Below are 13,549 nucleotides of genomic sequence, written 5' to 3'. Positions count from 1 at the left end.
TTATAATGTTGATCGATCGATACTTTGACCCAGATATTATGCAGAAGTTCAAAATACATATAAAACGATTTTAATTGAGTTACAATCTGCTCGTGCTGTCAGAAAGCCATTGCTTCTGCAATTGAATCTATGAAAGGTAAGAATGCTAAGCTGAATGCGTTCGAGTATTTCTCCAAAATGTTTTTGTTTAACTTGATATTTAATACATTATATTAGATTTAACACATACAACTAGTTCACACCTCATGCATATCCCTTAATATGTACTGAAATAAAGGTAGCAAAATGTAATTAAGTTAATTGTGCATTACTATATAGGCCTAAAAACAGACGCATAAAAACAATTCCATCCATTTTTCCAAAGCTAAGAAAACGTAAGTATTGCAAACGCCTTTAAGACAAAGTTTTACTCGTTGTATGCTCGTACTTTACATGCACGGCGCTTTATACTTAAACTAAAATAATAGCTTAAAGCTTGCTTAAGTTGACCACTTTACATTTGTGTGTTTTGTTCCTTAATTGATCATATAGTGTAAATATACAGCAGATATTCACTTAAAATGAATGTGATATGTATTTTAAATTTTCTGCTTTTCATCTTATTCATCCAATACCAAAGTTAATGTCAAAGAACAGATATTACATTCAGATTAACAATGCTTGTGACGTGTATTCTTAAAAAAAGATCGGTTCTTTAATGGTTCTTTAATGGCACTTTACTGGTTTGTGTGGTTCCTCGTGTCTTCTTTGCTTAATCAATAATAATTTTATTTTGGGTTCTTTACATTTTCTTTGTACTTTGGGAAAGTTCCTAACATGTGGACAAATACAGAAACATCTGAATTATAATAGGCCACCTGACAGGCTATTTATTATTCGAGAAAATTTGAACTTGGCCTGTGTGATTGTCCTTTTTGTTTTTTTTAATTAATTTTATTTTCACACCAGAACATTACAATGGCATGCTAATCAATCAAACAAATAATAATAACAGATAAGACCATTTAATACAATGTAAAAAAACAAAAAAGCAAAACAAAACAAAATTCTCACCCCATACCACCCCATGATTTTCTTTTGAAAATCATGAACCCATTAGTATTTTAGAAATGTGTTATCATTTATTTGTGATTATTTATGGAACTTGTTACAGATCTAAATAAATACAAGTTCTTTCTGGAAGCTCTATGTTAAGGGTTCTTTTGGGAACCAAAATACATATTCATGCATTATTTTTAAGAATAATTCAAGATACTAGATAAGGTTGTGAGATATGAGTTCCGCAATATGCCATAAAAATACCCAAACGGTAAACTGCATTCGTTATTGTATGATTATGCGCACCAGGTTTTACGACTCAGGTGGTTCATCTTCAGTCCTAGAGACTTACTGTGGTTGAAGGTTTTTGTTCCAGCCAGTTTCACAATCTGCCGCAGCGGCTCAGATGACAACCAGGCATTGTGCATTTGTTAGCACTGCTGTCTCACGGTCACTCTGGATCACAGTCACTGGCGAGTTGTGCTGTTTGCCCAGTTGTTATCGGGGGTTTTCAGCGCACATTGGTGTTTAGTCCTTGAAGTTGCAGAGACAGGCTTTGGACCTCTAGAGAGGCATCAGAAAATGGAAGTGAAGTGAACATCTGCCTAAAACAGATACAAATACATTGCTTTTAAATACGGTAATTTACAATTACCATACTTTGTATTACACAAAGTTATGGTACTGTTCTCATTTACAGTTGTGTGCTTTACATATTGCCATTTCTTGAGACGCCATCTAAAGACAAGAATAATTATTTTAAAAAGGGCAGTAGTCACCAGTGCTTCTGCCACACCAGTCCAGTATCCTGAATATGAATCAGTCTGAACGGTGTTGTTGGCTGTATTGAGCCTGCGTGTCCTCTCCGTGTGCTAGTGAATCACATTAAGTTAACTACCAGATCCAAGTGGGCTCAGGGTGACTGTCGATGTGTGTATATGCGGGACACTGATGTCCTGAGCAGTTTCCTGTCGTATTACCAGTGCTGCTGGACTCGCCTCCAGACTTCAGCTTTACTCTCAATTGGATTGACCAGCTTAAAAATAAAAATAGAAGAAATGATAGGCAGTGTAGGGGTGGAGTGTACAGTGTATTTGTTTGAGTTTTTGCGATTAATATGAAAATAAATGGCTCTCCAGTTTTCACTTCAATGTTAAAGAAAAATATTTCAATATGACTATCTGTACTTTTCTGCCGGAGAGTGGGATGAGTTCCTTATGACTGTCTTTTGAGTCCTTCCACCAATATTCTGAACAAAACTCCTCCATTTTCACTTGTGCATAATTTAGGGCTCTTTGCTTTAACGACAAAATAGAAAGTTTGTTACATGCTTAAATCACCGTGCACGGGCATTTCGCTCTGATTTGTAAGTATAGGAAGATAACGCATAGATTAAAGAAGATACCTATTTCATTAAGTTGGAGTTAATTATATTTCTGACTGTATTTTATATACGGTAAATATTTAATCGGTTTAGCAAAGAAAACTTAAATGCATTACGTATAAATGAGAGAGATGAACAAAATGAATATCCATATAGTGTGCTCTCTGGGCAGACCTGAAGAAAACCCGCATAGATCACTCCACCGAAGAAGTTAAGAAAAAAATAATAAACACTGTATTGAAAAAGAAAAAAAAACAGAAGAGGATGAGCGAAAAATCGTGGCTGCGGTTAAGAAAAAAAAAGAGGTTTAGAGAAAATTTACAGTTACTTCTAAGAGTGTTAAAAAGGCATAATGCAAACAAAACCATAATCAAACTTTGGTCTGTTCCTCCCAGTCCATCGTTGTTAGTAGAAAGTGGCACTGGTGAGTGAACCCTCACTGATGTTCATCTTTTACTGTAAGAGCGCATCAGATTAGGCGATCCTTGGAACAGCTTCTAAAGTGGAGTCTTGAAGGGAAATACCAAGTTTTCAAAAAAAAAAAGGAACATTAGTGAAAATCTATTGAATTGCGGCTTTGTACCTTGCCTCATAGTAACCAAAGGGATGTTGAATGTATTTACCATAGTTAACTAAAAGCAGAGTTTTCGCCTTTAAAGATCAGAAGTGACAATGGAGTTTGAGTGTGATCTGGTAGACATTAAGTATGTTAAAAGTGGTCTTCACCATTTTTAAATATAATTTTAGCATTGATTATGAACTGAAAATCATAGTATCACATTTAAAAATGGAAATAAATAATTTCAGTAATAAAAACAAAGAGTACAAATGTATACACTGCAAATGACTGTATAATGGGTTCTTAACTGTAAAGTACATTCTTTTTAACAGAGAATGATATTTGAAGATGTTATTATGTAAAAATGTTACATAAACAAATTATTATTATTATTATTATCCCCGTGACCCTGTAGTTAGGATATAACGGTTTGGATAATGGATGGATGAATTATTATTATTATCATCATCATCATCATCATTGTCGTCATTGTCACATCTCCATATTATGCTTTGATGCTTCAATAATACATCCTATTGAAATAAACATCTTGAAAACTACATAGCAGATGCAGTAATATTAACAGCCAAGATAGGTGAATTTGTAGGTTGTTGTCAGGACCTTGAAGATTGTGGCATTAAACATCTTTGCTTAATGCTTTACAATTAGGTATAATAACAATGAAAATTAATACTACAATGACCTTTTTGCTGTAATGTAATTAACAAATATGATATTTATTTAAGTCTAATTTTCTCATCTTGCTTTTGGCAACAGTTACATATTCTTATTGTGATAGTTACATATTTGGTTAAAATTACAGATGCTCCATTTGTCTGTTTACAGTTTTTGATCCCACAGAAGAAGGTACCGGATGTGCACAAATCATGTACAGATTGTATGTGATTGCAAGTGCCCTTAAAACATGACAAAGCAATATTGAGCCTGGGCACCAGAAAGTGAGACATTCAATAGCAATTTCTTCTGTTTTATAGTTGATTTTGAGAAGGTCCCTCACAGCAGTTTTAAGTTCCACCCTCACAGTGCCATTTTGAAAGACATCACTCAATATAAGCAAACGTCAAACAACCAGTAACATTTTTCTAAACTGATGTTATAGCTACAGGAACTCTTGGTAGCCCATATTCACCATTTTCTGGGATGCATCTTTTGCCAAGTTTCAGGGAAATGTTGGAGTTTTTGAACTGTGCCAATGTGAAGCAAATATTTAGCATTTTCCTAACAATTCTGGACTGGCACTGTCTCTGTAGAGTTGCACATTCTATTATTATTTTTTTCTGTTTATGTTTTTGATTTTCTCAAGTTCCTTTGGTTAGTCTCCTACCTTCTCATATCATACATGTTTTATTAATTGATCACACTAAATTGGCCCCATGTGATATTGGCTGTGGGTGTGAAAATGTTCTGTAATAAATATGGGCCTTCCAGGGGTTTCTGCTTTGAGCAATATCCCCTAGTGCCACTGTAGCAGTACTGTGACATGTACAGAAAGTAGTGAGATTCTTATTTGCATGTCTAACCAACATGCAACATATTCCTCTCCAGAACCATGACAAAAAAGAATTCATTAAAATTTATTTAATGGAAAAGACAAATCAATGACAAGATGAAACGTTCACAATACACACATGATTACACCCACCATAATAATCTGAACAGACCACATATTATTCCAGACAGAAGAGCAGCTTCAGCGACAGACTGCTGTCACTGTCCTGCTCCACTGACAGATTGAGGAGATCGTTCCTCCCCCAAACTATACGACTCTTCAATTCCCCCGGGGGTGTGTGTGTGTGTGTGTGTGTGTGTGTGTGTGTGTGTGTTAAACGTTAACATTTAACATTATACAAAGTTATTGTCTGTTTTTCACCTGCATTATTATCATTCTTTAATTTAATATTATTTATTGTATCAGTATGCTGCTGCTGGAGAATGTGAATTTCCCATTGGGATTAATAAAGTATCTATCTATCTATCTATCTATCTATCTATCTATCTATCTATCTATCTATCTATCTATCTATCTATCTATCTATCTATCTATCTATTACACAAAGTAAACGATGTGTTTGTGAAGAGACTTTAATATCCTGGAGCTAATCGATGTAGATGGGTCATGGAAGAAAAAAAATAAAGAAAAACAACAAAAGACTAAAATGTCCTGTAAGCAGGCTTTCACAATAACGTAACAGTGGCAAATTTCCACTTATACAACGGTGTAAACCTGTGTTTCTGTGTATTTGTACATATCAATCTGTCTAAAGAAACATTGTCCTTTATATTAAAGAACTAATAAATGTTCAAATGAATTGCAATAAAAATAAATGCATGTTTAGAAAACATTTTCTGAAATCATTCTCTCCATTAACAGAAATCAACAAATGAAGAGTCTGTAAAGTTAAAAGTGTGAGAAGCTCCACCCTTCCTATGGTGTAGTTTCACAGCCTCAGCCATTATACGCTTAGAGCCGTTTTTTTTTTTTTTTGTCTTCTTTTGCGAGGGAGAGAGAGAGAGAGAGAGAGAGAGAGAGAGAGAGAGAGAGAGAGAGAGAGAGAGAGAGAGCTTAGACGAGGGTGTAAAGCACAGTCCTAGAAGAGCCAGCCTGGGGAGTCAGTCACATACTTGGCTGGGATTCAATGACTGAGCCAGACACACACAAACACTGAGGGGAGGAGGGGGGAGGGGGAGGAAAGTGGAGGGGGGAGGGAGGAGAATAGTCAGAAGGCTGGAGCTGCACAGACATACCTAACTGCAAGGCAGAACAAGCGGCTGTGTGCTCGGTCACCACATGTGAAGTCACAGAAACAGTGAAAAACAGACGGAAGGTGTGCACATCAGGACGATTGTGTGGGATTTCTTCAGCCAGAGCCGCAATCGATATTTGGATACTTTCTATTTTGTATTTGTGGAAAAGCCGAGAATATGTTACTTTTGTTTATTGGAAAGTGGGTCGCACGGTGGCTATGAACCGCACGGAGTTTCTACCCAGTGACGAGAGCGCCGGGGAAGTGGCGTTCTCTTAGGAAGTCACCGCATATCCTGGATGAAGCACTTCCATTCCGTTGCGAAATCTGGATTTACAAGGAGCCAGGGGAGTGATTCTGTTTTTTGCTCTTTTACGTTTTCCCTCTGTATCTGTGTTGTGGGGGTGGGGGGGTGGGTGTGTGTTCTTAGTTTCCTTCTTCCCTTCTTTCTCTATCCTTTTCTCTTGTACCCCTTTCCCCACTTTCCTACTACCCCCTTCCTGTTTAGAAAGTTGTGCAAAATTTCTTTAGTGACCACCGAAACATGGATACAGTTGTGAGACCTTTCCAGCCCCATCCAGGACTGCAACAGACTCTGAAACAGTTCCACCTGAGCTCCATGAGCTCTCTCGGCGGGCCCGCGGCGTTCTCGGCTCGCTGGGCGCAGGAGATGATGTTCAAAAAGGACGGAAAGGACCCTGATCCACTAGTTCTGCCACCCATGCAGCCACCCCCAGTGGTGCCCGCTGGTCCTTTCTTCATCCCTTCCGACCGCTCCACTGAGAGGTGCGAGACGGTGCTGGAAAGCGAGACTATCTCGTGCTTCGTGGTCGGCGGGGAGAAGCGTCTCTGTCTGCCTCAGATTCTCAATACGGTTTTGCGGGATTTCTCCTTGCAGCAAATAAACTCGGTTTGCGATGAACTGCACATTTACTGCTCCCGCTGCACGGGCGACCAACTGGAGATCCTCAAAGTCATGGGCATTCTGCCCTTTTCGGCGCCCTCCTGCGGCCTCATCACGAAGACCGACGCTGAGCGTCTGTGCAATGCCCTACTATACGGGTATAGCTACCCTCCCCGCAGCAAGAAAGAAGCGGGCGTTCCCCCGGACCTGGAACTCACCGAGCTGAGCTTCAAGGTGTACCACGAGTGTTTCGGCAAGTGCCGCGGGCTCTTTGTACCCGAACTGTACAGCGGCCCCAACGCGCCGTGCATCCAGTGCCTAGACTGCCGCCTTATGTATCCACCGCACAAGTTCGTTGTTCACGGCCACAAGGCGCTGGAGAATAGGACCTGCCACTGGGGATTTGATTCGGCCAACTGGAGGGCATACATCCTTCTGAGCCAGGATTACACAGGCAAAGAGGAGCGAGGCCGCCTGGAGCAACTGCTGGAGGGCATGAAGGAGAAATTTGACTTCAGCAACAAGTACAAGAGAAAAGCTACTCTGGTGAGTCTGACCGTATGGCTAGCTAGTTGGGACGTTTTCTGTCAGAGACGGACAACAGAGGTTTTCAACGTGGTATTTCAGCCATTGATCTTTACAGGGGATAGGATAATGTCAAGTTTTTTCGTTCAGTTCCTGGCAGGGTGTTTAAAGTGTCATTCTCCTGTCTGTGGGCGTACCAATAAAGGTCAATCATAGGGTATAGGGAAGTGCCAAGTGCTTCAGACACAAAGTAATTAAATACCAGCGTGTAATGTCTATCTATATCACTGAAAGATCAATGAAAAATACTTACCTGTGCAAGTTAGTGATCAGCTGTCTACCTGTGTACTGTCTTGAAGGACATGCAGCTAATCTCCCCATTTTAACAGAATTCTGACTTTCATGTTACACAATTGGGTGGCAGACAGTGTTTCATCTGTCTAACTGCTTAACTCGCTAAGTGAATGAAGGTGTGTAGAACATTTCGTTGCCATATGTATGCCAATTTATGTCATCCCAGTATCAGTTATTGTTGAATATCTTCCACTCTGTCTGTGAGCCAATTGATTTTGATCATATTTATATGGCTGGAGTTGTACTGGAAAAGTAAAGATTGTTTAGTATTATTACTTGCACTTTTGAGGGGTTAATTAACTTGGGATTTATTTCCTGTAGTAGAAAGTGTAAATAAAAAGAAAGTGGACTCCTTATTAATTTGAATCATTTCACATGTGCAGCAGGGTATATGTAAGAAATTGCTTTTAGGAATGGGTATTTCTCTTGACTGCTTTCGAAAGGGAAGCATTTATGAATATATCCACGGCAGCAATAAAGATAATCCACAGTTCACAATCATTAAATTCTTTGTTCATGTAAAAATCTGAAATCCTGAAATATTATCGAAAATTAAGCATTAAATGCAGACATATACATGCATTAAGGCCGTAGTTCTGCTGTGTTACAGACATATGACAACAAGTTGGTGTTTAAGTCTGTATATCTCAAATGTAGTGTGACCTTTTTCACTCTTGAACTGCCATCCTTCTTTCCTTGTTTGAGAATATTGTCATGACTAATTCCCAAGAAGACACTAGTTTTTTCACGTCTATTTCTCTTGTTTTGTCAAGTTGACAATTCTTTGTGATTGACCTAAGAATTTGAAACTCACAAGTAATTCATGTTAAGGCATGGTGTTGTAGTGGTTAGTGCTGCCGTCTCACTTGTCTGGGGACCTGGCTTTAAGTTCGGAATGGGAGACTGCATGTTCTTTCTGCGTTCCTGTACGTTTTCTTTACTGTTTCAGTTTCCTTTCAAACCCTGTAGTACTAGGGTGTTGTACCGTGTTAGCCATTATGAATGTAGAGAAAAGCCAAGCAAAATGACACCTTTTATTGGCTAACTAGAAAGATTACAATATGCAAGCTTTCGAGGCAACTCAGGCCCCTTCTTCAGGCAAAATGTAATCACTGAAGACTTTCATGGCAGATGGACTGATGGCTGTAATCTGTCCAGAGTGAAACTGCTTTGCAGTAGACATCATTGCCATCTAGGGTTTTCATGTTCTTTGCTGATTTTAATTTCAAATAGGATGTATTATTCAGCTGCGGTGGGTTGGCACCCTGCCTGGGATTGGTTCCTGCCTTGTGCCCTGTGTTAGCTGGGATTGGCTCCAGCAGACCCCTGTGACCCTGTGTTTGGATTCAGCGGGATGGAAAATGGATGGATGGATGTATTATTCAGTGTCATGCATAAATTTATTAAAGCTAGCGAAAAAGTCAATATTGATATAAAAGACTACCCACACATTCTAAAATGAAAAAAGGTAAATATGTCTTTGTCTGCCTTAAGCTAAAAAGGCTGAAAATAGCATTCCAGGTAAACAGCGCATTGTCTATTTGTTGTTCGGACCTGCATCTTTTTATAGGTTCATATTAAATGGGTAGCTTACCTTTTCCTTCTTTCTATTTGTATATTATATTTAAGCAAAATAAATTTAAATAATATAATACATAGTATTTTATCATTATATTTATTTTTGAAACTTTCACATGATTCAGTCTAAAACCATGTATGAATTTTGCAGTTGTATATGTTTTATTGTTTTGACACAGCAGATGATTATCTTTGCCAACAAACTATAGAAATACTTGGGATTGAAGGATGGTTTCCAAGAAAGGCAAAATGTGACTGCCAGGTGTCCAGAGCTATTGCATTGGGGAAGCTGTGGTTGCTGGCAGAATGTTTGGAATAGTCTATGAAACAGCTGAGTCCAGTGTACAGAACATTAGAACATTTTGATATTAGAACATTAGAACAATCTAGATGAGAACAGGCCATTCAGCCCAACAAAGATCGCCAGTTCCATCCACTTATTTTTTCCAAAAAAGTCGAGTTTTGAAAGTCCCTAAAGTCTTACTGTCTACTACACTACTTGGTCACTATATCGTTCTTTGTGTAAAGAAAAACTTCCTAATGTTTGTGCGAAATTTACCCTTAACAAGTTTCCAACTGTGTCCACCTGTTCTTGATGAACTCATTTTAAAATAACAGTCTTGATCCACTATACTAATTCCCTTCATAATTTTAAACACTTCAATAATGTCACCTCTTAATCTTTTTCTTAAACTGTATAGGCTCAGCTCTTTTAATCTTTCCTCATAATTCCCTTTGTAAGGTAAATATAACTGAATATAACAGTATCAAGGGGCGTGTTTACCTTTTAGCTTATAACAGTTATGTGCTGAAATAAAATGATATAAAGCACTTTCTGATTTGTTGTTACTAAGTTGTTGTTGTTTGTTTAAATTCATTATTAAAAAAGTTACCTTAAAAGATTTGGTGTTTAAAATATTAGTTACTATAGAGAAAGAAAGAAAGATAGGCAGACTGACAATTAACATTGAGACATGTTGGGTGTATTGTGTATGAGGAAACAATACATTTCATTGTTCAATATAGTTTGATGTGCTTTTAAAATATATGCAAATTATGACTTTACAGGTTGTGATTGGTCAAACTTCAGTCACTGCATTTTTATTTCTACACACTATTGGAAGGTTTTGGAGAATCCACGTGTAAAGTTGCACATTACTAATTTATTCTGTTAGTTTATTTTTGTGATCAAAATTTTGGAAGAAAAGTCAGATCACTTTTAATTTCCTGCACGGAACTTGATTTACCAGATTTTGTATGAAATAAAATGCAAAGGAAATGCATTAAACAAGTATAAACCACTGAAAGTATTGGTTTGATATATATATATATATATATATTCCTTATTTAAGAAAATGAAGAGCATGGAATTGCTGTATGTCACTGTATGTCACAGATTCAGAGTTTCCATCAGAATATGCTTTGTGGGAGCTATCACTTGAAAGGCCATTACAGAGTAGGATCTGTAAACCCAACACTGCGAAAGAGGAAATGGGTACAGAGAATAAATAGATGTAATATTTTCATTTTTAAATTAGGAATGCTATTGAAATGTAAAAATAAAATAATCCACTTGTAAGATGTGATGCAAGGTGATATTTCTGCATCTGAGGATGCGAGAAAGGCTTGGACTAACTAACTCTAAAGCAATGTTTTTTAGATGATAAAATGCTCTGTTTACTGCTGAGGTATGGATTTGGAAACTTTGAGTGCTGTCAAGCAGATCTTAAATGTTGGTACTGGTGTGTAGTGGGTTAAGTTTGCAGGACAGAAGATAAGAAAAAAAGTGTTAGATTCTAAATTAAGGTAGAGATCACATCAGAAGCAGTTTCTTTTTAGTGTTTTAATGGTGTGTGTGAAAAGCAATCTATTTGTCTATACTGCTCTCCTGTATCAGATGTTCTTAGTTTTGAAATTAGCCAGGTCTGGCACATTTTCTAGATTTCATTATATATGAGCTCATTTTTAGCATTGTATGAAAAATGAAGTTAGTCATTTATTTTGTGAAATTTACCTAGATGCAGATTATGGGGAGATGAAGCTGTGACGTCATCCTCAGTGTTCAGCTGTGTAATGTGCAAGTCTGCAAATAAAGAATGAGCATCCTGTATAGAACTACAGACTGGCCTACAAATTAAATGAAAATACAAAGTACTTATATATATATATAGTGCATGTCTGATGTTTTCAGTCTGTTGTAGTTGTGACTTTGTAATATGGAAAAAATGGTTTTAGAAGGGGAGTGATGAGTTTTTCAGGGTGATAATTATATATATAAACAGGTGGATTAAGAAACTCATTATTCTACTATTAAGATGAAGTGCCAATACAACATAAAATAATTTTTTTTAAGAAATTATGCTTTATCTTTGGTTTCAGATACAGCCTGTTGGGCAGCATAGTGTTATTCATTATTTTCAATGAACAAGTCCAGTTTTTCTTACAAATAAATACATGTATACATAAATAGTGTGCTTTTTATAGATAATTAACTTTTACACGTATCCTAGATGTAGCCACTGTGTTTTTACCGAGGGCATGATTAAATTCATTATGTACACAGTAGCCATATACTTTATCCAGTAATCAGACAAGTTTCTGACTAATTTAATAAAAAAGATGATGGAGTTTTAGTATATTCAACAGGTGGGGTATCAATTAAAAACTTTTAAAACATATAATTACATAATTTCTGTACTTAGAGCTCTTTTATTAGGGTGAACAAAATGTAACACAGTTGCAGCTATAGTATGGTTCTGACTGGGGTTTTGATGTTGAAATCTTAGAATTTGTGTTTCGGGCTAGTAGAGTTACAAGTGGTGCAAAGAATTTTCATGGGCAATTTTTTATGTGTGTGTTCTGTAACCCTCTTTATGAATATGTACTTTTGGAAAAATGGGGTCCAACAGAGATCGGTATCAATGGATACTACTGCTTTTAATTAACTTGAATAACTAAGTAAATAAAATCATATAAAGTTTAGCAGATTTGCAACTCAAATGGAGGCAGATAACACAACTCTACAGGTGATCCTGGGTGAAATTCAGAATTGGGTAGCTATGTGGCAAATTATGTTTCATTTAACTAAATGGAAAATGTCATTTTATGTTTTAACATTTTTCATTTTTTTATGTATGGAGAAATATTATGTGAAAATAATGGGTGTTTACAGCTTGTATAAAATAATTTTGAGTCCTAGTGGAGTCATTATTAGCTACAAACAGACAATTTACAGAAGCAATTAAAACAGCCAGGGGATTATAGGTTAGAGAGGTTACTCTTAAATTATATAATGCTTTTGTGAAGTCCTGAAGCCACATACAGAGTGAAGAGCTTTGAAATTTCTTATTGCAAAAAGGGTCTTTATGAGTAAGGGTCAAAAGAAAACTGTCAGGTCTGCTCTGTTGCAGGAATATACTGATAAGGAAAATTCATTTAGAAGTTTAATAATTTTAGTCTAAGTAATTAAAGACTGAGCAAAAATGTGTTAGATATAAATTAGCGTAATATGTGCTGTATTAAAACAAAGTTACAGAGAACCATTTGGAAGACATTTAAGACATAATAGAAACACTTATTTCCACAGTAAGTAAGTGCATGGAAGCAGCTGTTTTTCTACGTAGTTGTAAATAACACCCCATTGACATTCAGTTCTTATTTTGGACGTGTTAGACAAATAGGAGTTGATGGGGTATATTGCGGTGAATAGTGGGTTTAAGTCAAATTAAGTTTAATATGCTTACATATAAATATATTTATAAATGATTTATAAATCCATCTTGAAGCTTAAGTGGTGTATGTTCAGGTTTGGTAATTAATGCTGTGATTTATAAAACTACTTTAAGATGTATAAGGTTATAGACTCCTATATAAATAAAACCTAGCAAGATTTTAATGTTAAGGGGTTGTGGTGTGGCCTTCCTAAAATAAATGTTTTGGTGTCTGTCTTGAATGCTTTTGTTACCAGTCTAACCATGACTTTTACATTGGGTTTTGCTAAAATCCTGTGCATAGAAACATTATTGTATTAACCTGCTAAAGGAGAGGATTAGGTCTGTGAATTTGGGAGTAAAAAGTTTTACCATCCTTTACAAATAATAACAAAAAGAAGGGAACCACATTTTAATGAAAATCAATTGCTTTCATTTGCATGAACTGTTCCTTTTGAATGAAGCTGATGAAGCAGTGATGGCAGCATTGTAGTTTTGTGGTGGAAACATTATACTTTTTAAACAATGCTTTCATTCTTCCCACTCAACATTTGGATAATGAGGTGGGGTGGAGAAGGATTGCACTGATGGAGGCAGGGTGGATTGGAGAAGACGGTCTATGATAGCAACAGAAATTGAATGTCTACAAACAAAATGTAGAGTTTCTCTACTTTAAACTTAAACCTCTAGATAAAAATTAAGAAATACATTTTAACTAATTATTTTTAATTC

The 13,549-nt window shown here is 36.5% G+C and overlaps 1 protein-coding gene across 1 annotated transcript in view; it reads left to right on the top strand.

Annotated features, from left to right (window-relative positions):
- Positions 1 to 5,728: 5,728 nt before the first annotated feature.
- skia (v-ski avian sarcoma viral oncogene homolog a) overlaps positions 5,729 to 13,549 on the top strand; it is a 240,843-nt gene continuing 233,022 nt past the window's right edge. The window contains exon 1 of the mRNA XM_028807475.2: positions 5,729 to 7,196. Coding sequence (XP_028663308.1) covers positions 6,291 to 7,196 — 906 coding nt within the window. The 5' untranslated portion in view covers positions 5,729 to 6,290. The remainder of the gene's footprint in view (positions 7,197 to 13,549) is intronic.

This window comes from Erpetoichthys calabaricus, chromosome 8 (assembly GCF_900747795.2).
Source record: "Erpetoichthys calabaricus chromosome 8, fErpCal1.3, whole genome shotgun sequence".
NCBI lineage: Eukaryota > Metazoa > Chordata > Cladistia > Polypteriformes > Polypteridae > Erpetoichthys > Erpetoichthys calabaricus.
Note: the sequence above shows the minus strand (reverse complement) of the source record. Positions and strands in the feature narration are given on the sequence as shown.